The sequence below is a fragment of the Nicotiana sylvestris genome, chromosome 8, assembly GCF_000393655.2.
Source record: "Nicotiana sylvestris chromosome 8, ASM39365v2, whole genome shotgun sequence".
NCBI lineage: Eukaryota > Viridiplantae > Streptophyta > Magnoliopsida > Solanales > Solanaceae > Nicotiana > Nicotiana sylvestris.
The window spans coordinates 16,292,249-16,317,524 of NC_091064.1; the positions used below are offsets into that span (position 1 = coordinate 16,292,249).

At 37.5% G+C, this 25,276-nt stretch overlaps 1 protein-coding gene across 1 annotated transcript; it reads left to right on the forward strand.

Annotated features, from left to right (window-relative positions):
- Window positions 1-5,133: 5,133 nt before the first annotated feature.
- Window positions 5,134-23,814, forward strand: LOC104237717 (uncharacterized). Its single transcript, XM_070155653.1, has 12 exons — window positions 5,134-5,574; window positions 18,831-18,915; window positions 19,924-20,054; window positions 20,144-20,246; window positions 20,446-20,460; window positions 20,875-21,020; window positions 21,162-21,357; window positions 21,426-21,500; window positions 21,713-21,829; window positions 22,179-22,223; window positions 22,559-22,657; window positions 23,437-23,814. Exons 1-12 carry the CDS (start codon window positions 5,255-5,257, stop codon window positions 23,455-23,457), a joined length of 1,353 nt encoding a protein of 450 aa, XP_070011754.1. The 5' UTR covers window positions 5,134-5,254; the 3' UTR covers window positions 23,458-23,814.
- Window positions 23,815-25,276: the final 1,462 nt, after the last annotated feature.

The window sequence follows — 25,276 nt, forward strand, 5'->3', positions numbered from 1 at the left end:
AAATACAATACAAAAAATTAAATTAAACTAAATTAAAAATTTAACACTCCATTCTTCATTTCAGCTTACAAAATGCCAAAATTACAGTTGTGTACCTGATATTGTCAATATAAGAAGAAGAAAGTCAGCAACGTAATACGTAACACAGCAACAACAACAATAACCAGTCAACGAAAATCCCAGTGACAGCTTTGAAAAATTCAAAATAAAATCCAGGAATGCCGAAAATAATGGACAGAAACCAAGGGAAATTTTCAGATTTTTGAAAGGCTAGTTAATCTTCAACCCTTAATTTCTACACCTGTATACCAGAATATTTATCAGGTGTGTACTACTTTCTCTTCTAATTTTCAACTTTTTTTTCTTTGTATGTTTTTCTTTTCTTGAGAGTTTCAATGTTTTTTTTTTCGGAATAAATGTTCAGCTTTTTTTTTCAATCTTTTTTTTTTTCTGTCTGTATTTCTTTCTCCTTTTTCTTGTGTCCAGACTTCACATATATATATCTCATCCCTTTAATCAATTAAAATCAATCCCTTTCTCTACCAAACCCATTATCTTCCCACTCATCCCCATTACATTAAATAAATATATCACACCACCCCATTATATTTTGTCCCCCATGCTTTATTTAAAATAATGCAAGATTCCCCTTTAATTTAAATCTTGTCCCCCCTTTATATTAAATAATCATATCACAACCCACCCCATTTCATTTTGTCCCCCATGCTTCAAATAAACAATTACAAAATGTACAATTCCTAAACTACCCCTTCCGACCTTACTGAAATTACCAAACTACCCCTGAACGTATTACAAATTTACCAAACTACCCATCAGCTATAACACATCAATTAATCAAACTTAACCAAAATATAGACAATATGATCAATTTCTAACAATGTTCAAACAACAATATGAACACGGATGAACATCATAACAACAATATCATATGAACATGATTTTAACAACATTTCAACAACAAATCACATGAACACAAATTGAACAACCAAGAACAACTAAAATTTGATTGAACAATATTTTAGCAACAAACAATCCTATTTTCGGATTCAACACCAACAACAAACAAAGTATGAAGATTTCTAAATTCAATCATATTGAACTTAAAATCAACTCTAACAACATTACAACAAACAATTCTTATATTAAACTTAAACAAGATTATGAGACAAATAAAAAAATAATCATAAGTGATAAACAAAAAATCAAACTATACAAATTTCGGATTCAAGAACAATCAAACAAAGTATGAACATGAATGAGTCTATTTTAAAACAACAAACATGACAAATTAAATGATTAAACCAACATTAATAATTTCTGGAAAATATATAACAACATGAAACAAATTGAAGAAATAATCAATTAAATTTCAATTTGAATCTAACAAACAATCAAACTAACAAATTCTTACCTAAACCATAAAACAAACATGAAATGAACATGAAAAACCACTAATTAAATTTCCATTTGAAATCTGAAAATTAATTCAACAAAACATACGAACATGAACAAAACCAAAAATCAAATATCTACCGATTTTAGATTCGAGAAATATCAAAACGAAACACGAAAAAAATAAAACTCAAAATCTACTAACCGGATCGACACGAAATATGTACGGACTGTTTCGACAAACTTCGACCAAACAACTCATCATGTAAAGCTCGACGAAGGATTTCGATTCGACGATAAACCTTCGAACTTTGCCAGACTTTAACCGGACTGCCTTGCGTCATCAACAAGAATACGATGGTGAGCAACAAACATGACTCATGGAGTCGTCAATGACAATACGCAGCAGTGAAGCGCCGCCGCGTCCATGGCTGGAGCTCGGGAGCTCGACCACCTAATTCGGAGTCGACGAAACAAAGAAGATAAAAAAGTAACAGTAGCGCGAACAGCATCCATGGCTGGAGCTCGGATCTTCAACCACCCAATTCGAAGTCGACGAAACAAAAAGGATGAAACAGTAGCAGTAGCGCGAGCAGCATCCATGGCTGGAGCTCGGATTTTCGACCACCCAATTCGAAGTTGACGAAACAAAGAAGATGAAACAGTAGCAGTAGCGCGAGCAGCAGGTGGACTGTTGGGACGTGAAGTTGAGGACTGGTTCTGCAGTGGAAACGATGATGGTGAAAGGGAGTCGACGGACTGGTCATTGATGATGAAGACGCAACAATGGCGACTATGGTTGTCGAGTTCGAGCTTGAAGGTGGTTGTGTGGTTTTAATGGATGACGGGGGGTCGTTTGGACGCGAGGGTGTTTGTGTGGACGAAGAAGAAAGTAAAGGGAAGCCATGGGAGGTGTTTTTTTGAGTTTGGGGAAGAAGAAGGAGAAATGGGGGGGGGGGGGGCGGATGCTTAGGCATTTTTAGGGTTTACTATTCTTTTTTTTTTCTTTGTTTTATTTTTTGAAATGCAAGATAATAGGGTGTTGGGTTATGGACCGGGTTGACCCAGTTTGAAATGGACTGGGTCGTAGGGAAGATTGGGCCATTTTTTTGGGCCTGTGGCTTGAAATTGAAGAAAAGACCCAATTCCGACTTTATTTATATTTTCGCTCTCTTTTCTTCTTTTATTTTTCTAAAACTAAATTATAAAAATACTTAAACTATTATTAAGAACTAAATTAAGTTATAAAAGCGCAAATTAACTCCCAATAACAATTAACGCACAATTAAGTATTAATTAAGCATAAAATTGTATATTTGGACATTAAATGCTAAAAATGCAAACGATGCCTATTTTTGTAATTTTTATATTTTTGTAAAACAAATTTAATTACTAACAATTGTAGAATTAAATCCTACATGCAAAATGCGACATATTTTTGTATTTTTTATTAATTTAGCAAATAAACACGCACATACAACTACAAATAATTATTCAAAATATCACAAAATTGCACACCAAAGAAAAATCATTTTATTTTTGAATTTTTGGGAGTAATTCTCATATAGGGCAAAAATCACGTGCTTACATTGATGACCTACATTTTATATGTGTGTCTTGATTATTTGTTTTACCACAGCCAAGTCTTAATCTGGGTAGTAGGCCTTAATTTGAGTAGTAATAAAACCCCAATCTATTAATATAAAATATGGTGTTAGGTATGGAATGATAGATTCAACATTTAGTTACATTTAGTCATATTAAATCTATTAAAATTCTTTAAAATCAGCTTAATATTTCACGTGGAAAATACTTCTACTTTACTTCATGCTTACTTTCCTTTTTTTATTTATTTATAAAAGTGCTAATCAATGCAAGTTTGTTTTCTAAGTCACCTACAATATTTGAAATTCACTCTTTTGTTCGGTTGATTTTTTATATCCTTGACTTTCAAATTACTTCTAGTCAAAAACTAGTTTTCTTTAAACAATACAAATAATAGACAGAATTTGCCCACCTGACATGCTTATGATTTCTATTTTCTTTATACTTTTGGAACTAATTCATTGTGTGTCTTTTGATTTAATCACTGTTAAATTTTAACGAGTACCAGCGTGCTTACTAAAATTGAGTATTTCATTATTTACTAATCCTTTTATTACTTATATTTAGCCTTAGCCTTAATTAACCTAAGTTTGGCCGTTTAACCATATTTAATGGATCATATAGAGTGCCTAATACCTTCTCTATAAGATTAATTAGAACCCTTACCCATAGCCTTAAAGGTTTAGTAGACCATAGAACAGAGTTAATTTTAAGCACTATTTAGCTAAAATTGGTGTCCTAATTCACCGTTAAAATAATTAGGTGGCGACTCTCTTTAACTAATTAAACCCACAAAATTACCAATATGTTATACTCTAATTTGACCCGTGTTAAAATGGGGTATAACAAGCGGCATCTAATTTGTAATTCATATTGTTAATTGTAATGAGCGCTCGATATGGTAACACATCATTTTGCCATTCCCAATAACCGCACGAGCTTACCTACCAACACAAAGCTTACAACTTATAATTATGAACCACTAATACAAGGGAAAAACTTAAATTATCGAAAAATTAAATGGAACCAAAATAAAAGAAATAATACATACATCAGGTTTATGGCACTTAAAGAATCTCCTTCCGGAATTATATGGAGTCGTTGAAGTGAAGTGGTTGGCAATTTCCCCACAATGGCACCTCATCTTTGATGAATAACTACTTCCTGACATGAGGAAACTTGTTATGGTGGAAAACCTTCACAACACAATGTATGAAGTTAAGAAGAAAGCAAATGGGAAAGAAAGACTTTACAATGGAGCTGCAAACAGTGATGGGAATGAACCCTAGGTATTTTCTTTCCGAGGTAGATGAAAAGCACGATGGGAAAATGGACAAAATTGTACCGATGGGTCTAAGTTTATTGGTTGGGTCGGACGGGTTTTAATTAAAAGTTGGGGCGGGTTAGTTGGTCCAATAAAAGGATGCCACGTGCTCCTTAAAAATCTGGGAGGGTGTTTTTAACGGGTAAGGGATAAATGTGCAACTAATGTATAATGGTGGGAATATTTTTGATAAGAAACTCAAACGGAAAATAAGGTCTATTTATGATAGTAGAATGACAAATCAGACCCTTCACTGAATATACTTTTGTATTTTTGAAAATAACCAATTTTTTCTCGATTGAACATTTGCTCTAAATATTGGTCGGCCTAAGCCTAATTTAATATCATACTCAAATGCACACATTTTGTGATGAGCTAAGACAAATATTCACAAGTTGCTAATGATAAAGATAAATGAATCAAAAGTGTAATAAATAAAGGAAAAAAAATAAACAATTTCACAACGTACCGATTTGCAAATTTATAGCCTATTTGGCCAAGCTGCAAAAATCAATTTATTTTGAAAAATGATTTTTTTTCAAAAGTACTTTTCACGAGAAATAATTTGTGTGTGACTAATTAATTTGAAAAGCACTTTTCAACAGTAATTAATGTTTGATCAAACTTTTAAAAATAATTTTTAATTGTGTTTTGTCAAATATGCTTTTCAAAAAAGTTATTTCGGATTGAAGATATTTTTTTCTGATTCTCCAAAATTACTTCCAAAAAAAAAAAAAAAATTAGCTAAACACTTCATTTAAAAGAAAAAAAAAGTATTTTCCCTTCATAATTGATACTCCAATTTTGTAATCCTTTATGCTCCCCCTTTCCTTCCTCGAAGGAAAATTGCCTTCAGAAATCATTCGAGAGAGGAAAAAGAATTCACAGAAGCCACAGCGAATCGAAATCTAGATGAAGATGAGCAGTACGCAAGGTCCACATTCTCTGGCCTTTAGGGTCATGAGACTATGTCGACCTTCTCTTCACATCGAAACTCCGCTCCGTTTCGACCCTACAGATCTTTTGTTCGGCGAAGACCTGTTCGATGATCCTGTCGCCGCTGAGCATCTCCCTCGTCTCCTAGCCGATACCGTCTCCTCCGCCGCCGCCACCACCGCCGGCAATACTTCAGTTGATCCCTCGGATCTGTCTTACCGGAATAGATTCCTTCTTCAGCATCCTTCTGATTCGCTTGGACTCCCTGGCCTCCTACTTCTCCCTCAGTCCTTCGGGTTAGCTTCGTTTTGCTTTATTTGACTAAATTTGGTACACTCATGTCGCGAAACAAATTCAGAATTTAAAGTCAGTGTTGCACTTCTTAATGTATAAGTATAACTGTTGCAGTTCTATTTTATAAGACACTTGCTAAAATATACGACAATCAGTGAGCAAGAGTATGAGCTTCAAAGCTCTCTAATGGCGGAAGCTTCTAGAAGAAGAGAAATGAGGAAGGAATGTGTGAGATGAATATGATAACCACCAACTTGATTATACACAGCTAAGAGCTTATATACAAAAGCTAAGCTAACTGTCTTTCTAACAAATTGACTAACCCAACTAACTAACTTATACATGTCTTGTCACATAAGAATTAGTCACCACCAATGAAGCATTGCCACATATACACTCTATATGAGACCAAATCTCATAATATTCTCCCTCAAGCTGCCTAGAAGGGTGCAGGATGTTAAGCACACCAAGCTTGCCTAGAAGGTATAGAGATTGAGTCTTACTCAATCCCTTAGTGAGCAAATCTGCCAGCTGATCCTTAGTGTTCACATACACTGTCTTGACCATGCCATCCTTGATCTTATCTCGAATAAAGTGACAATGAATTTCTATATGTTTGTTGCTAATGGAAGATATGATTAGCTACTATTTGCATAGCAAATTTGCTGTCACTTTGCGCAGTAATAGGAACCTTAATGTCAACCACTAACTCCTTGAACATGCCATTTAACCAGGTGACCTCTGCTACAGCTGAAGCCATGCTTCTATATTCAGCTTCAGCTGAACTACTAAATACTGTTTGTTATTTTTTCGATTTCCAAGAAATCAGGGAATTACCAAATTTGATCACACACCCTGTAACGGACCTCTTGTATTGGAACAGGCTGCCCAAACAGTATCACACCAACAACTCAATTCAGGTACAGGACTGCTTTCAGCCAAACTCCTTGGTTTGGATCATTTTCAAATACCTGACCACCCTACGTGCAGCTTCCTAGTGTGACCCTTTTGGTCTTTGCATAAACCGACTCAAGTTTTGGAAGGCATAACTAATGTTTGGCCTGGTGATTGTGACATACATTAACTTCCCAATCAACCTTTGATATAAACCAATATCCTTGAGAATCACATCTCCTACATCACCAGTTGCTTCATCATATTCTGCTGTGGTTAATCTCAAGTTTGTTTCCATGGAGGTAACATCAGGTTTGGCTGTCCCATTTCAAAAATAAGCTCCAACACATACTTTCTCTGATTTAGAATGACACCAGACTTAGACCTTAAGACTTCAATGCCCAGAAAATATTTAAGTTCATCTAAATCCTTGATCTTGAATTTTGATGCAGTACCTGCTTGGCCTAACGGATCAACTCCTCATTACTCTCTGTGATTAGTAAATCATCAACATATACCAGAATAATTACCATTCCTCCTTGTTTCTTCAATGTAAACAGAGAATAGTCATGGCTACTATGAGTGAAACCTGCTGCAAGTAAAACATCTGTCAATTTGATGTTCCACTGCCTGGAGGCTTGCTTGAGTCCTGCTTCTTAATGCCTGTTGGCATCTCCATGTACACGTCTTTACAAGGATCACCTTGTAAAAAAGCATTGTAAACATTTATTTGGTACAAAGTTCAGCCTCTAGAGACAGCCAGTGCTATAACAGATCTCATTGTGACTATCTTGGGCACATGAGAGAAGATGTCATGATAGTCAAGCTCTTCTTGTTGACCATAGCATTTTGCAACTAACCTAGATTTAAATCTTTTAATTCCTCATTGGCTGTACTTAATCTTGTATATCCATTTAGATCCCACGGTCCAAGGCTTAAATCTCCTATTGCATTGCCTTGATCCACCTGGCATCCTTTGCTGCCTGTTTGAAGGTCTGTGGCTCTACCAAAGTCTGAGAATTTAGCTAGGTAGCTATGATAAGTTGGAGTAGTGTTGTCATCGGATAGGTAGTTGCCCAAGGGATGTTTGCTAGATACTTTGTTGGGGGCCACATAATTCTTCATCCAAATAGGCTCCTTAGATTCCCTTGTGGATTTTCTAATAAGAGGAGGAACACTTTGTGTTGGTGCTGAAGTGGTTGCTTCCTGTGAATCCTGTTCTTGTAATGACTCTCCACGTAGCATCTCTTCATCTTGAGCTACTGATTCCTGCTCTAGAAACTGACTCCTTATTACTACTTAGAATGACTAAAGGGGGAGAACAAGATTCAGTCATACCTCAAGGATTATATCCATCAAATCAGATACCTGATGATTCAAGGGCAAGCTCAAGTTGGTCACTTTTATAGGGAGGCTAATTTTGTTGCGGACTTGCTTGCTAACATTGGAGTGGAGACTAAACATAAGAGATTCTTCACACAAGCTATGACCTTGCCACGAAAGACTAAAGCTTTATTGAAAAATGATCAAAATGGCTTTATCCGCTTTAGAATCAGGTCCAAGAAGGGGCATTTCATATTTGATAATGTTTAAGACTACTCTCGTTGTATTCAAATATAGTTTTCATTTCAAAGCTAGCTCTTTTATCTGTAACATGAGAGGGGAGTCCTCTCTTAGTTTTAGTGAAAATTTAGACTATGCACATAATTATCCTAGAGTCTCAGTCACACTCCATGTATCTCTAGAGGCTAAGACAGTGTTTAGAAAAGCGATCGCTTTGTCGCTTTAAGCGCGAAGCGACACTGTATCGCTTCTTGCTGCCCGAGGCGATGCGATCTTGAAAAGCGCGCGCTTCACTGGCTGAAGCGACGAAGCGATCGCTTCTTTTACAATGGCGTAGAGGCCCTTTTTTAAAAAAAAAACCTTGGGGTCTGTTTTTTAATTATACAAAACAGACCCCTAAATAGTCACAACAGACCCTCACAAAAACAGAGACATCGACAAAAAGCTAGGTTTATCGCCATTGCTGACCCCTTCTCTCTCAAGCTCGAGCTCGGCCACTGCTTCTCCAGTCCAAGTAATTTCTTTCTCCTTTCTTCTTCTCCGGTCAAGCTCGACCACTGCTTCGCCATTTTTTTTTCTTTCTTCTTCTGCTTCTTCTTCTTCTGCTTCTTCTTCTTCTTCTTCTTCTTCTGCTTCTGATTCTTCTGTTGCTTCTTCTTCTTCTTCTTCTTCTTCTGCGTCTGTTTCTGCTTCTTCTTTTTCTTTCTTTTTCTTCTTTCTCCAGTCCAGAAGTTCCCTATTTTGATTCTAGTAATTTAGTAGATTTGATTTTGCTTGTCCTATGGTTTGTGGATGATTTGGTGGTACCTAGTACCTACTTTTAAGTTTTTAAATTGAAGTTTTTGATTATTTATAATTTTACATTATGTTTTTTAAGAATTGCGCTTCACTTTAATAAAGCGTGCGCTTCGCTTTTGAAGCGAGACGAGCCCTTGTCGCTTTTTTGCGCTTCGCACTCTCAAAAATACTGGGCTAAGATTTATGTCCTTCTTCGTGTATTTTTTTGGATTGTCTAATAAAAAGGTAGGGGTGATGGCAAACCCGCCACCACCACAGGGCAACATACTCTGGGTGATGGTTTGAATTTTTTTTAAAAAAAACCTCAGACTCTAAAGATGCTCAACAATGTCAAGTGTAACACTGTCAATTGTAACTGATTGCAATTTAGCATCCTAGATGCTCAAATCATGAACATCAGGAACTATTGAATGTACAAAGTTTTGAATTTTAGTAAAAGGAAACTCTGATTCCTTGAATACCACATCTCTATTTACAAAGAATTGCTTGGTGGCTAGTTCCATCAACAAATATCCCTTCCGTCTCTCAGAATATCCCATAAGGACTGCAAGTCATGCTCTTGCAGCAAACTTGTCACCTTTAGGCACAACAGTTGCATAGCAGAGACATCTTCTCACCTTCAAGTGAGCTAGAGATGAAGATTTAGAATGCAACATTTCAAAAGGACTCTTCCCTTTGATGGCTGAAGATGGTGTTCTGTTGATCTAATATACTGCAGCAGTCACAGACACCCCAATATTTGAGTGGCATCTTGGACTGAAATCTTGATGCTCTTGCTACATCTAAAATATGTGTATACTTTCCCTCCACAACTCCATTTATTGTGGAGTATGAGTGCAACTGCTTTGGTGTATTATCTCAAGACTCCGCAAAAATTCATTACATTGAGAGTTAAAGAATTTTGTTCCATTGTCTGACCTTAGAGTCTTCACCATTGTCCCAAATTGGTTCTTTATCATCAGCAAACAGTTTTAATTGCTAATATGGCTTCAGATTTGAGTTGCAACATATACACCCATGTATATCCACTGAAGTCATCCACAACAGTCAAGAAATAGTATTTCTTATCAAATGTAGCAACTTTATAAGGTCCCCAAAGATCCATATGAACAAAAGAAAATAAATTCAGCTCTGGAACTACTAGTAGGAAACCTAGTCTGTTTAGCTAATGGACGGATTGGACATTTATTCAACAAATCATTATCTAGTGAGTGGAGAAGATTGCAGATTATGGCACATTTATTCAATAAATCATTATCTACAGAACTTCCTAGGCTCATAGTCTTCATAACAATACCTGAAGGATGACCAAGCCTCATGTGCCATAATTTGCAATCTTCTCCACTCCCATTTGCAGCCCGTCGATGTGTTTTGGCTTTATTATTGTCTCCTGCTTCCTTGTATATGCACGTATCTGCATTCTCCTTACCAATATCCCCTCCACCCTGCTAATGTAGAGATCCTGAAACAAAACAAAGTCAGGGAAAAAAATTGATTGAACAGGAGAGTTCTCTGGTTAGTTTGGAGGCTGAGAACATGTTGAATTTGGGGTCAGGTACAAATAGCACATTGTTTACACCTTCAGTTCCAAATAGAAGTGCTTGACCAATACATGAAGTTTCAATTTATCCCTGTGGGCAAATGGACTTTATCTTTATATGGCCTCTTAGCATTTTTTTTGATAAGGTAAATTGTACAAGGGAGAAAAAACTCCCGTATACAAGAAGTATACCAAAAAGTAGAGAATTTACATCAAAACATGATTCTCTACAAAAGACGCCCAATCTTCTATACCAGTAGGGGCTATATGAGTGAACCAAAAAGCGATCAAAGATAAAAGACTAGTCTTAATATGTGAAAAAGGAGACTCAATCCCCTAAAAAATTCTCCTATTTCTCTCCCCCCAAACTATCCACATGAGAGCTAACGGGAACTTCCATGCCTTTTACTTTCTTCTTCTAGGAAAATCGACCCAGTTATATAACATTTCCTTTACGGTGCTTGGCATCACCCATTGAACACCAAAAAGATTCAGGATTGCCCTCCACTAACCCGAGGACACAGGGCAATGCAACAAAAGATGATCAACTTCTTCCCCTGAGCTTTTACACTTGTAGCACCAACTAACAAGTGTAATTCCTCTCTTTCGCAGATTTTCAGCAGTCAAGATCACTCCCCCACCGCTAGCCATGCAAAAAAGCACACCTTCGTGGGCGCCTTAGGAATCCAGATCGAGGAGTATGGAAAAGTGGCCTCCTCTCTCACCAACATACTTTGGTAAAAAGACTTTACGATGAACAAACCATCGCCACGCAACCCCTATCTCCAAGAATCACAAGATGACTGGGGCCTGTCTTGTCCATATAGCAGTGCCAACAAATCTTGGAGTTCCGCAATCTCCCAATCTTACATGTTCCTTCTAAATGGGAGGTCCCATACTACCCCCCTTCATGCTACTTGCGAATCTATTGGACCATCAGTTCCTTCTGACCATCAATTTCTTCTGATTTGATACTCTGAAGACGTGGGAGAAAGAGACTCTAAGAGTATCCTCTCCACACCACCTATGATTCCAAAAGCTGATTCTCCTTCCATCTCCCACCTTGTAAGTGATGTTGCTATTGAAGGCTTCCCAATTCTTCATGATGCTCCTCCACATGCCACACCCAAAAAGGTGTTGTGATTGCCTTGGTCCTCCAACCCCCTCCCGTGGAATCGTACTTTTCTAATATGATCTCCCTCCATAGAGCAAGCTCTTCGACCCCGAATCTCCACGACCACTTCCCAATCAAAGGTTTGAGGAATACCTAAGATCTTTACTCCAAGTCCACCCCACTTCTTTGGGGAAGTGACTGTCTGCCAATTCAGTAGATGAAATTTTCTAGTTCCATCCCAATGAAAATTCCTTTGAAGCCGCTCCAGTTTTTCTATGATGCTCACAGGAGCTTGCAACAGGGACAAGTAATAGATGAGCATACTCGATAAAGTGCTTTTAATAAGCACTTCCTTATCGCTTTTTGACAAGTATCATTTCTGCCAGCCTGCTAATGGCCTCTTAGCATTAGGATCATCTTTTAGCTATTTCTCAGCTGTTATTGTATGATGAGTTGTACCTGAGTCTACAATCTAGTCATTTGCAAGAGTGTGTGACATTAGACAAGTAGCAGTACCTGCCATGTTAGCCTGACTGTCAGTGGTCTTTTTGTTTAGCAAACTTAGGATTTGCCTGTATTGGTCCTCAGTAAATATGGTTCCTTACCAGCAAAAGTGTTCTGCAGATCATTGGTTGAATAGCCATGTGATTGAATATCAACATTTTTACATGTGAGAAAGCACGAGAGAAAATATATTATTGACGAATTAATTGACAATGATACAATGAGCCCTATATATACAATACATGTCCTACTCCTAATACGTATGAGATTAGGGTTATTTACTACTATTCATACAATGAAACTAACACTCCCCCTCAAGCTGGTGCATATAAATCATATGTACCGAACTTGTTACATATATAACTAATACGAGGACCAGTGAGGGACTTGGTGAAAATATCAGCAAGCTGATCATTCGACTTCACAAATTTTGTAACAATATCCCTGAGAGTATCTTTTCTCTAACAAAGTGACAGTCAATCTCGATGTGTTTAGTTCTCTCATGGAACACTGGATTTGACGCAATATGAAGAGCAGCTTCGATTATCACACACAAGTCTCATCTGACTAATTTCACCAAATTTCAACTCCTTGAGCAACTGTTTGATCCAAATTAGCTCACATGTGGCCATAGCCATTGCTCGATATTCTGCTTCTGCACTAGACCGAGCAGCCACATTCTGTTTCTTGCTCTTCCAAGACACCAAATTTCCTCCTACTAAGACACAATATCCAGACGTAGAACGTCTATCAGAAGGTGATCCTGCCCAATCAACATCTGAGTATCCAACGATCTGCTCATGGCCTCGATCCTCAAACAATAAGCCTTTGCCTGGAGCTGATTTTATATACCGAAGAATGCGGACAACTGCATCCCAATGACTATCACAGGGAGAATCCATAAACTGACTCACAACAATCACAGGAAAGGAAATGTTAGGTCTAGTCACTGTGAGGTAATTTAATTTACCAATCAACCGCCTATATCTTGCAGGATCGCTAAGAGGCTCCCCCTGTCCTGGCAGAAGTCTAGAATTCGGATCCATCGGAGTGTCAACAGGTCTACAACTTGTCATTCCTGTCTCCTCAAGAATATTTAAGGCATACTTCCGTTGTGAGATCACAATACCTGAGTTAGACTGAGCGACCTCAATACTCACAAAATACTTTAATCTGCCCAGATCCTTAGTCTGAAAGTGCTTTAGTCTGAAAGTGCTAAAAGAGATGTTGCTTCAACTTACTAATACCATCCTGATCATTGCCGGTAATAACAATATCGTCAACATAAACGACTAGATAAATATAGAGATTTGAAGCAGAATGTCGATAAAATACAGAGTGATCAGCTTCACTACGAGTCATGCCAAACTCCTGAATAACTGTGCTGAACTTACCAAACCAGGCTCGAGGAGACTGTTTTAGACCATAGAGGGACCGACGCAACCGACATACAAGGCCACTAGACTCCCCCTGAGCGACAAAACCAGGTGGTTGCTCCATATAAACCTCATCCTCAAGGTCACCGTGAAAAAAACATTCTTAATGCCCAACTGATAGAGAGGCCAATGGCGAACAACAGCCATGGATAGAAAAAGGCGGACTGATGCAATTTTAGCCACGAGAGAGAAAGTATCACTGTAATTGAGTCCAAATATCTGAGTATATCCTTTGGCAACAAGACGAGCCTTAAGTCGATCAACCTGGCCATCTGGACCAACTTTGACTGCATACACCCAACGACAACCAACAGTCGATTTACCCGAAGGAAGAGGAACAAGCTCCCAAGTACCACTCGTATGTAAAACAGACATCTCTTCAGGTGAAGCACTGTCTCCATCCGGGATGAGACAGTGCTTCACCTGTAGACTTAGGGATGGAAACAGAGGACAAAGATGATACACATGCACAATGGGATGATGAGAGACGATGGTAACTTAAACCGATATAATGAGGATTAAGATTAAGTGTGGACCGTATACCTTTTCGTAGTGTAATCGGTTGATTAAGAGGAGACAAGTCCGCAGTATTAGCAGGGTCAGGTGCAGGACGTGAATCAGCTGAGCCTGATGCTGGGGGCGGACGACGATGATAAGTCAGGAGTGGTGGAGCTGTAGAAGGTTAAACTGGACTAGGCGGTGGCACTGGAGCTATAGTTAGTGGAACTGGACTAGGTGGTGGCACTGGAGCTATAGCTGGTAGAGCTGGACTAGGTGGTGGCACTGGACTCGGTGGTGACACTGGAGCTATAGGTGGTAGAGCTATAATTGGAACTGTAGGCGGTGGAGCTATGGAGGAAGATGAATGGGAGATAGAGACTGAATCTCCAAAAGAAGGAACGAGTAGCACCTCAGAAATATTTAAGTGATTAACTGGACCTGTGAAGTATGATTGAGTTTCAAAGAAGGTAACATCATCAGACATAACAAATCGCTGAAGGTCAGGAGAATAACATTGATATCCCTTTTGCGTTCTCGAGTAACCCAGAAATATGCACTTAAGAGCACGAGTAGCTAACTTATCTTTTCCTGGAGTAAGGTCATGAACAAAGCACGTACTCCCAAAGACACGGGGTGGAAGAGAGAACAAAGGTAAGTGGGGAAACAGGACAGAGAATGGAACTTGATTTTAGATAACTGAAGATGGCATACGATTAATAAGATAACAAGATGTAAGAACTGCATCCCCCCAAAACGAAGCGGAACATGAGATTGTATGAGTAGGGTACGAGCAGTTTCAATAAGATGTCTATTCTTTCTTTTAGCTACCCCATTTTGTTGGGATGTGTACCGACAAGATGTTTGATGAATAATCCTATGGGAGTTCATAAACTGCTGAAATGGGGAAGACAAATACTCTAGGGCATTATCACTACGAAATGTGCGGATAGAAATCCCAAATTGATTTTGAATTTCAGCGTGGAAGGTTTGGAAAATAGAAAACAACTCAGATCGATTTTTCATCAAAAATATCCAAGTGCACCTAGAATAATCATCAATGAAACTGACAAAGTAGCGGAATCCTAAGGTAGAACTAACCCGACTAGGACCCCAAACATCTGAATGGACTAAAGTAAAAGGTGACTATGCTCGATTATCAAGACGCCGCGGGAAATGGGAGCGGGTATGCTTACCGAGCAGACACGACTCACACTCTAGAGTGGACAAGTGAGATAAGCCAGGTACCATTTTCTGAAGTTTTGACAAACTGGGATGTCCTAACCGTTTATGTAATAAATCTGGTGAATCTGTAACGGGACAAGTTATTGGAGGAAGACAAGATGCGAGTCCATGTGATTTTGCAAGGATAAGGTAATAAAGTCCATCTGATTCACGTCCGGTACCAATGATCCGCCCTGTACTACGTTCCTGTATAAAAACAAGGTCACCAAGGAATAGAACAGCAGATTTAAGTGATTTGGCGAAGCGACTAACGGTTATGAGATTAAAAGGACTATCAGGAACATAAAGAACTGAATCTAAAGGTAAGGAAGGAAGTGGACTTGCTTGACCTATTGCAGTTGCCATGGCTTGAGACCCATTGGCCATTGTGACTGTTGGAAGAGATCGAGAATATGAGATACTAGTAAAAAGAGATTTTGTTACCAGAAATATGATCAGATGCGCCTGAATCAATGACCCGAGACTCAGAAGGTGAAGATTTGGAGACACCAGTCATGCTACTATTTGTTGGAACAACGGAGGCTAATCTTGAAGATGTCTGTTTACGTGCTTTGTACTGAAGGAACTCAATATAATCCGGTAAAGAAACCATCTGGATTGGATTTAATGCATTCGATCCAACGAATTGTGAGTCTAAGGTTTCTAAGAATGACATTATAATGTTCACGCTGGAAAAGGTTAGAAATTTTCTGGGGATCACTGTTCACGCCGGAAAAATCACTGTAGTCGCCGGAAAAAACTCAAAGTGGTCGGAATCAAATGAAAAGGGTATGGATAGACTCGGAATTACTACGCGATCCGACTGTCCTACTGGAAGTTTTTCAAAAAATGGCCGGAACAGTGCTCACGCGGCGGCGCGTGGGGCGCGTGGGTCGGATCTGCCGGGAGGTTTCTGGCGCGTGAGGGCGCGTGAAGAGGAGTTTTCCGGTGGGGTTTACTGGGGTTTGGTCACCGGAGCCTGAACCCTGTGGTGGTGTTGGTTTTTGCACAACACCAACGGAAAGTGATTTTGTTACGGACAACATCTTAAGTCGTCGGAAAATTGCACGGCGACGAGGTCTTTCTTCCCGGAAGTTGCTGGAATGACCCACAGCTATAATTTTCTCACCCTTGCTCTGATACCATGTGAGAAAGCACGGGAGAAAATATATTATTGACTAATTAATTGACAATGATACAAAGAGCCCTATATATACAATACATGTCCTACTCCTAATACGTATGAGATTAGGGTTATTTACTACTATTCATACAATGAAACTAACACTACATATATTATTGACAACATTGAAGGATTATTGAGTACCACGACCAAATTGCCCTCTAAAATTATCGTTGCAACGACCATATTGACCTCCAGAATTACCAGAACCCAATTTCTTCTTTCCCTTAAATTCCTCAGGATAACCAATAATTTTATAACAATTTTCCTTTGTGTGACCCTTAAGCCCATAATCTTCACACTATAGGAAAGGGTTTTTATTTGTATAACCTTGACCTTTACCAACTTGCATAGCAATTGGATCATTTTTCTCATTCACTGAGCCTAGACCAGGAGAGTGTTGTAATTCGTCCTTGATTACCATAGATATGCTTGATTAATAGAAGGAACATTGGATTTCAAGAGGATTTGTCTTCTAGCTTGATCGTAAGAATCATTTAAACCACTAAGGAATTGTAATATGTGTTCAATGTAATCCTTCGAATTTGGAGCAGGCACTAAGGCATCATATTCATTCCAAAGACTCTTCTACTTAGTGAAATAGGTGGAAATAGAATCAATACCATGTGACAGAGTGGCAATAGATATGTGCAATTGGAAGATTCTCATCGGATTCACCTTGTCAAATCGCTCTCTCAAATCTTCCTACACAAGATGTGCATTAGAAGCATATGCAATTCCACCGAGAAGTTCTGTGGACACCGTGTTCATCAGCCATGAAAGGGCAATCGCATTACAAGTTTTCCATTGCTCATGCAACTCTGCCTTACATGACTCATTTGTGCGGGTGCAAGTTAAAAATCCTAACTTTCTCTTCCCTAAAAGGGCAATCTTCATTGTCCTGCTCCAAAGCCCATAGTTCTCAGATCCTGTAAGCTTAACAGGGATTAGAACAACGCTCGGAGTATCCGATGCACCAAGGTATAGTGGATGTGTGTACAAAATTGTTGATTCTGCCATTGACAAACTGAAAAAACAGGAAATAAAGGCGATTTTCGGAATCGATGAAATCTGAAGAAGAAACTTAATTCGCGTATACTACCAGCACCATGCTGAAATATATGACAATCATTGAGCAAGAGCATGAGCTTCAAAGCTCTCTAATAGCGGAAGCTTCGAGAAGAAGAGAAATTTGGAATGTGTGAGATGAAAATGATAACCACCAACTTGATTATACACCGCTAAGAGCTTATATACAAAAGCTAAGCTAAGCTACCTGTCTTTCTAACAAACTGACTAACCCAACTAGCTAACTTATACAAATCTGTCGCATAAGAATTAGTCACCACCAGTGAAGCATTGCCATGTATACACTCTATATGAGACCACAACTCACAATATAAGTTGCTCTGACATGGCATTTTAGGTGCCACACCCGTGTCGACACGACACTAGTATGGGTGTGGGTATGGGAACCGTACCGGATTTGGTCAAACAATTTTGGGTACTTTGACCACGACGTATGAAAAAATTCGGGACGAGATACAACTTGATTCCCGAAATCAGAACCAAAACTAGGGTAACTTTGAAGAAAATAGCATACTTTATCTAGGAAATCAATCCCTTATTTATTTACAACTTGAATAAAAAATAAATCCACACTTTACAAGCTATACGTAAGTATTCCACAATTTCTCATAATTTAGAGATATTTTTATATTTTTGAATTATTTTTAACCGGATCCCCGCACCCGTATCTTTACTAGGATTCGTATCCCCGAATTTTAGAATTTACATCTCGAAGGATCCGACCTCTAGATCCGCACCCGAGTCGGACACTCGCACTCGTGTCCGAGCAACTTAGCTCAGAATAACACTATAACTATTTGGATTGTCCAATAGTTTCTTATTGTAATTTTATAACATTTTTTACTATTCTTAATTACAAAAATTGTAACTTATAGTACTCCTTTTGTTTCAATTTATATGATGATGTTTTACTGACCATCAAGTTTAAGAAAAAAAATAGTAAAACTTTTGAAATTTGTGATTTAAAACAAGCTCTAGAAAGAAATTCATGTGGCTCTAAATCATCCCATTAAGGATAAAATGAGAAATTTAAAGTTAAATTGTTTCGGACAGACTGAAAAGTAAAGAGCGTCACATAAATTAGAACATAGGAAGTAACATTCTAAAATACATTTTAATACAAATAACTTAAAAATACTATTCTACTTTTGAGAAGTCTTTGAATGTGGATATTTTATTTTACAAAGTAAAGGAATTGATGTTCAAATTGAGATAAAATTGAATGGTTTGACCCTTGTACTATGATATCAGTCGTTGTTTTGAAATGGAGTATATTTTATTAACATTTTTCTTTAAATTTTCTATATACATATATTCAAACAGTAGATAATGACTGATGTGCAATCACTGCTTATATGTTGGATGTTGTGATTAGTTATTTTTCTTTTCCCCGTGTTAAATTTATAATCTTGCAGGGCGATATATTTGGGAGAGACATTCTGCAGTTATATAAGCATTAATAACAGCTCCAACTTTGAAGTTAGAGATGTTACCATCAAGGTGATTTGCTCGCTTAGCTGATTACTATGAGAAGCTACTGTAAATAAGCAAGATCCTTACTATTTTGTCTGGGGGCATAAATTTGTAAGGTGGCAAGACTGAATATGTGCTCTTTGGCAAAAGTATTAAATGAAGTTTGGTGCTGTACATTAGCCGGGGGTTTACTTCTCTATCCTAGAAAATAAAATTGATAAAAAAAGTTTTTTCCTTGGTTTACCCTCTTTGAGTGCTTACTGCATTTTAGTGCGCAAGTATGATCAACTTCAAAAAACTACACAAATATAACCAAATAGTTTTTCTACTTAGCGAATTGTCTGAAAGAATGATGTGCTTCTGGTGTAGAAAATTTCTTTGGAAAAATAGTAAATGGAGAATAGTAGTGTCATCGCAATCTTCTGGTCATAGAGTTGCATTTTCCATATTTAGGAATGTGCACACATAGGGGACATCCTTGACTAAGTAGATATATAGACAACAGGCTATTGCATTTTGTATATGTGTGGCCTTTATGCTCTTGTATTGATCATTTTGCTACTTATTGAAAGCCGTTAGTCAAGCTTTCATATTTTTGGGAAGTATGGTCCAATTGTATCTTACACCAGCCGTCAAAATGTATCTTACACTGAAGAAAATGAATTTGCTCAATGGGCATATTTGAGTCTCTGCGTGAGTGTACGGACAATGGAATGTCTCTTAAGCATGGCTTATGAAACTTCAGTTTCTATTATTTGATATGCTGCAATTTTGCTACCGTGTGTCTGGTATAAAGTGCTTTCATAGGTAATTGTCAAATGAATGTAAAAAGCCTAGGAATCGTTTAGTGAAAAGGGTGAGATAAATATCTACCTGGACAATTTAGACCACAAGCATCTCTGATTGAGAGTCAAGTACAGGGATCTTGTTTTTCATATTATCAGTTTTGTAAGCTGCTAGAAACTTTCTAACCTTTTGAATTCTTATCTCTTGGCTCTACGCACTGCTTTATATAAGTGATTTAATTTTCTACAGGCAGAAATCCAAACAGAGAGGCAGAGGATACTTCTTTTAGATACTTCTAAATCACCTGTGGAATCAATACGTGCTGGAGGGAGATATGACTTCATTGTGGAACATGATGTGAAAGAACTTGGTGCACACACGTAAGTTTCATGATAAAATTTCTGTTCTATGTTGATAGGAACCTTCTATCAATATGATAGTTCATTTATTCAATTGCTTCACTTTTTAGGTTGGTATGCACTGCTCTTTATAGCGACAATGATGGTGAGCGTAAATATCTTCCACAATATTTCAAATTTATGGTCGCAAACCCACTTTCTGTTAGAACAAAGGTACATCCAAAAACCTGTGTTGTTTTAGCAATTTTATTCTGATAGGATTCTATATGCTTTACATCCTATGCATTGGGACAGTTCTTTACTATATTTTTCTGCTATTCTAATATATATCATATTTGCTTCTTTATTATTGATTAATTTCTCAAGTCTGGACGTGCTTTTTCAAGATAATAACTGTTGTTTGTTTCTGCAGGTTCGCGTTGTTAAGGTAGGTTGGTTCAAGCTCATTGAGTGTAAGTTCATTATCTTGCGTTCATACTGGTAGGCTGAATATCTTAGGAAAATAGGTCAAGAAAAGTTAGTTTTGCAGTTATTATTTCAATTTCAATCATTGGGATGTCTCAGTTAAGGCCAATTTATGATAACATAGCATCTGACTTTTACCACTTTCATAAATCTGCAACATACTGCCGCCAATCTCATTTGCTTATATGGAATGTCTGTTATTTCTACCCATTTGGGCAGTTTTCTGTCCCTAATAGGATAATGTGAGATCGCATTTGATTTCTAATATTACAAACCATCTTGTCTCTTGAGAATGATCTACCAGAAGCAGCAATATCAGCTTCTGCATTTCTAATACTTTTCCTGTTCATGACAGTAAAGTCTTTTTCCATCCCAGGAAACTACCTTTTTGGAGGCTAGCATAGAGAATCATACAAAATCTAATCTCTATATGGACCAAGTTGATTTTGAGCCAGCTCAGCATTGGAGCGCTACAGTACTAAGAGGTGTTGATCATCAACCAGAGAGCAAACAACCAATGAGGTTGACTAATAGATTTTTTCTCTTTTACAATGGGAATTGCTGCTTTATTTTGGTTTTAAATGTTGATGTGATCACCAGTTGGTGTTAGCATTCACCTTTGTTCCCTTGACTAGCCTTTGCTGATATATTTTGATCTGCCAGTGATGTATTTAAGCCCCCTGTTCTCTTAAGATCTGGAGGCGGGGTCCATAATTTCCTCTACCAATTGAAATTATCATCCGATGGCTCTTCATTGCTGAAGGTGGAGGGAAGTAATGTCTTGGGCAAACTCCAGATTACTTGGCGCACAAATTTGGGAGAACCTGGACGCCTTCAGACACAACAAATTCTTGGAAGTGTAAGTCAAATGATTTCTAATGATGAATTTTTATGCGCTCTTAAAGGTATTTGTTTCTTACCTTGCAGCCTATTGCTCATAAAGACATTGAGCTAAGAGCAGTGGAAGTGCCATCCATTATCATGCTGGAGAAACCTTTCGTAGTAAGTCTGCGTTTACATTACTATAGCGCATTTCTCTTTACACAGTGTGTTAATTGCTGCTTAAACTAGTGGATTTGGGATTATTACATGAGTCCTTTTATCTACCGTATTGGTGAGGAAGTTTGTCCATTTGAATTGAATTTACTTCTGTTCTGTCTTCCGCTTGCAATTTGTCTGTCATGAAACTGGATGTCTTTGTGGCACTTCTGTAGGTACGGTTGAATCTCGCAAACCAGACAGACAGGTTGCTTGGCCCTTTTGAAGTTTGGGTGTCACAAAGTGAATCACTCGATGAGAAGGCTGTTATGGTTAATGGTCTTCTAACAATGGTGAGACACTGAAATGGCTTCTGCACGAGCTGATGAGCTTAAACCTCTCCTACAATTGATGGAATTCCCTTCTTTTTATTAAAGCTCTTGTTTGGTGCATGCGTTTTTGTTCCGTTATTAATTGTCATACTCATTCTTAGCACTGATTGTGTCATATTGTTAATCTTGCACTTTGTTGTGCAAGTTCAATTCTCTATCATAATTTCTACTTCATCTACGAGTATACTTTCAGCTAATCTTTTCTCTTTGTAGTGTTGGGCATATGATTGCAGCTGTTTTTTCTCCTCTTCTTGTCGATTCTAAACTTCTCTGCGGGTACTGGATCCCTAACTCTGTCTTCCTTGAACAGCATTTGGCGCAGGTGGAAGCATTTAGCTCTTCAGAATTCCAGTTGGTGAGGATAATCTTCTATTTAATATTGTAAAATGGATAGCTCGAATGCACATTTTATTGGATATATAATTTTAGTCATTGGTGACTGATCTCATTGAACTGTTGATAACAATGTTCTATATCCTAATAGCTTCAAGAGTGATTTTTTTTTTTTTGATAAAGTAAGCTGTTTCATAGATTGGCATCAAGAAGATGCAGAGATTACAAAAGTAGATATATGGTAGTTCCATAACAAAATGTAGCTTCAAGAGATAGTTATGTTAATTGCAATTGTTTATTTGATTATTTAGTTGTTTAACATCATAAAAATGAATTTTGGTGCACTTTCCCCTGTAGAACCTGATTGCTGTGAAGCATGGGGTACAGAAAATCACAGGCATTACAGTGTTTGACACGCGTGAGAAGAAAACATATGATTCTTTGCTGGAGTTGGAGGTTAGTTTCAGTTTCAGCTCACAGCAAAGTTGATATGGAGGATAATGCTTCTTTTCAATTTCATTCTCTTTTAGTTATTCCATTTTCTTATTTTAGAACGCGGTTGCACCTTTCTAAGACTTGATTGTCCGCACATCTTCTTTGGTTTAATTGTTGACCTATCTTCAGTACAGATCCAGACCACTGTATATTCTCATGCCATGCCACATGGCATTGATAAGAAAAGTTTTGCTACCGGCAAATATGTTGCGAAAATACAAAGCATGGGTGGATGTAGAGGGGAAGATACGGGTTCAGCTGATAGCTTTGGCTCGAACGTTGTATATATGTTAAATTTTTTGCTTAATTAGTACAAATGATTGATTACGAACCTAGTAAATCAATGAGTTGTGGTAGATCCACCTGTGATCTGAAGTATGAGATGGCCTCAAATTGATCAATGACTACATCCTTAACTATTCATCCTTCTTTTGCAGTCCAAAAATAGCAGCCCAAAAATAGTACTCACTTGATACATGCACAGGAATCTGTTGTCATATACATGTTCGAAAAACTTTTCAAAATTCTGGATGTCGTCTTATGCCATAACCTTGTATTATAGTTTTCATTTACCTCTTTGTTTTAACATTGTGTTATGGAGTAAGTGCATAGAAAAACTTTTCAAAATTCTGGATGTCGTCTTATGCGATAACCTTGTATTATAGTTTTCATTTACCTCTTTGTTTTAACATTGTGTTATGGAGTAAGTGCATAGAATTTTGTTCTTCATGATGCTGCAGGTATTTATCGATTCACAGTAGGTACTTGAGCCAGATGTGGTTGCAAAATAATAGGAAGGCTGATCTGATTGAGGTTGGAGTTTCTGTTGGTTGAGAGTTTTTACAACTCGGAACATCAAAGTTGAGATCTAGCCAGTTCATTGTCAAAGGAATTCTCGTCGTACCAAACAGATGAGAAGGACACTTGACCGTTGAATGGTCCCAATGGATCTTAGCATTCATCCAGAAGATCATAAAATGATGTAACATGTGTTTTTCTCGATCAATCGGCAGTGTACACTAGCTAGCACATGTTATTTTCTTTAGTATATAGTTTTGTGCCTGTCCTACTCTACCAATGTGCTACAATTTCTGATGAAGATCATTTTTCTTTGGTCTTCCCTTTGTCCATGTTCTTGTGTTGATTAGCAGTTTTTAACTTCGCTTTGTTGGCTATATTAAAAATGAAAAGAGGTTGAGAATGGTTTTGAGTTACAACTCCTTTCTCCTTTACAAGGGATTTGTTACTCAGTCTTACGAAGAGAATAAGAGCTCGTTTGGTACGAGGGATAAGGGGTAATTAATCGCAGGATTAAATTTGAGATGAGTTTATTTCATATTTACTTGGGATAAAATAGTGGTATAGCTAATCTTTGGATTAGTTATCTCAGGATTGTAGTATTTTTTTCTATTAACTATGAGAGGGCGGAATAATAATCCAACAATAATTAATTCTGGGATAACTTGTTTCCCAACCAAACGACTCCAAAGAGATGTTCCTATAATCCTATTTGGTTATGCTCGAGATAGACTGCAGAAAAAGGTTACAATGTCGGCAATATAATTAATTTTTCAAAGGTAATAGAGCTATTTTAGCAATTCCGACTTATGTGATTTTTTATTTCAACTCAATCATTATATTTTTGAAAAAATTACATCAATAAAGGTAAGATGGGAAGAACTTATTAATTTAACTCCAGAAGTTAATTATTAAACACTAAAATAATCTTTTATACACAATATTAAATTGCTTATAAAATTATATATTTGTTATAAAATATTTAGTAAATGCATCTGGCAATTGATTTGCAACATTTTGCATATAAATGATCTTTTGAACTTCTTGTTCACATTGATTTGTACGAGGATCCAAATGAGATAGAGATAATACGTTCCAATCTATCTCTTTTTCTAGCTGTTTATTTTCTCCCCCTAATGTTGGAAAAACTGATTCATCAAAATGACAATCAGCAAATCTGGCTGTAAACAAATCTCCTGTCATAAGCTCCAAATATTTAATAATAGAAGGAGATTCATAACCAACATATACTCCCAACCTTCTTTGGAGGCCCATCTTTGTGCGTTGTGGTGGAGCAATTGGAACATATACCGCACATCCAAAAATTCTTAGATGGAAATAATTTGGCTCCTGACCATAAGCCAACTGTAATGGGGAGACTTTATGATAACTGGTTGGCCTTATGTGCACAAGTGCTGCTGCATGCAAAATAGCATGTCCCCACATTGAAAGGGGGAGTTTTGTCCTCATTAGCAATGATCTAGCTATTAGTTGAAGTCGTTTAACCAATGATTATGCTAGACCATTTTGAGTATGAACATGAGCAACCAGATGCTCAACTTTTATTCCAGTGGTCATACAATAATCTGTAAAGGACTAAGATGTAAATTCACCAGCATTATCAAGACGAATTGTCTTAATTGCATAATCTGGAAATTGTGCTCTTAACCTTATTACTTGGGCCAACAATCTCGCAAATGCCATATCACGAGTTGACAATAAGCACACATGTGACCATCTTGTCGATGCGTCTATCAAGACCATAAAATACTTGAATGGTCC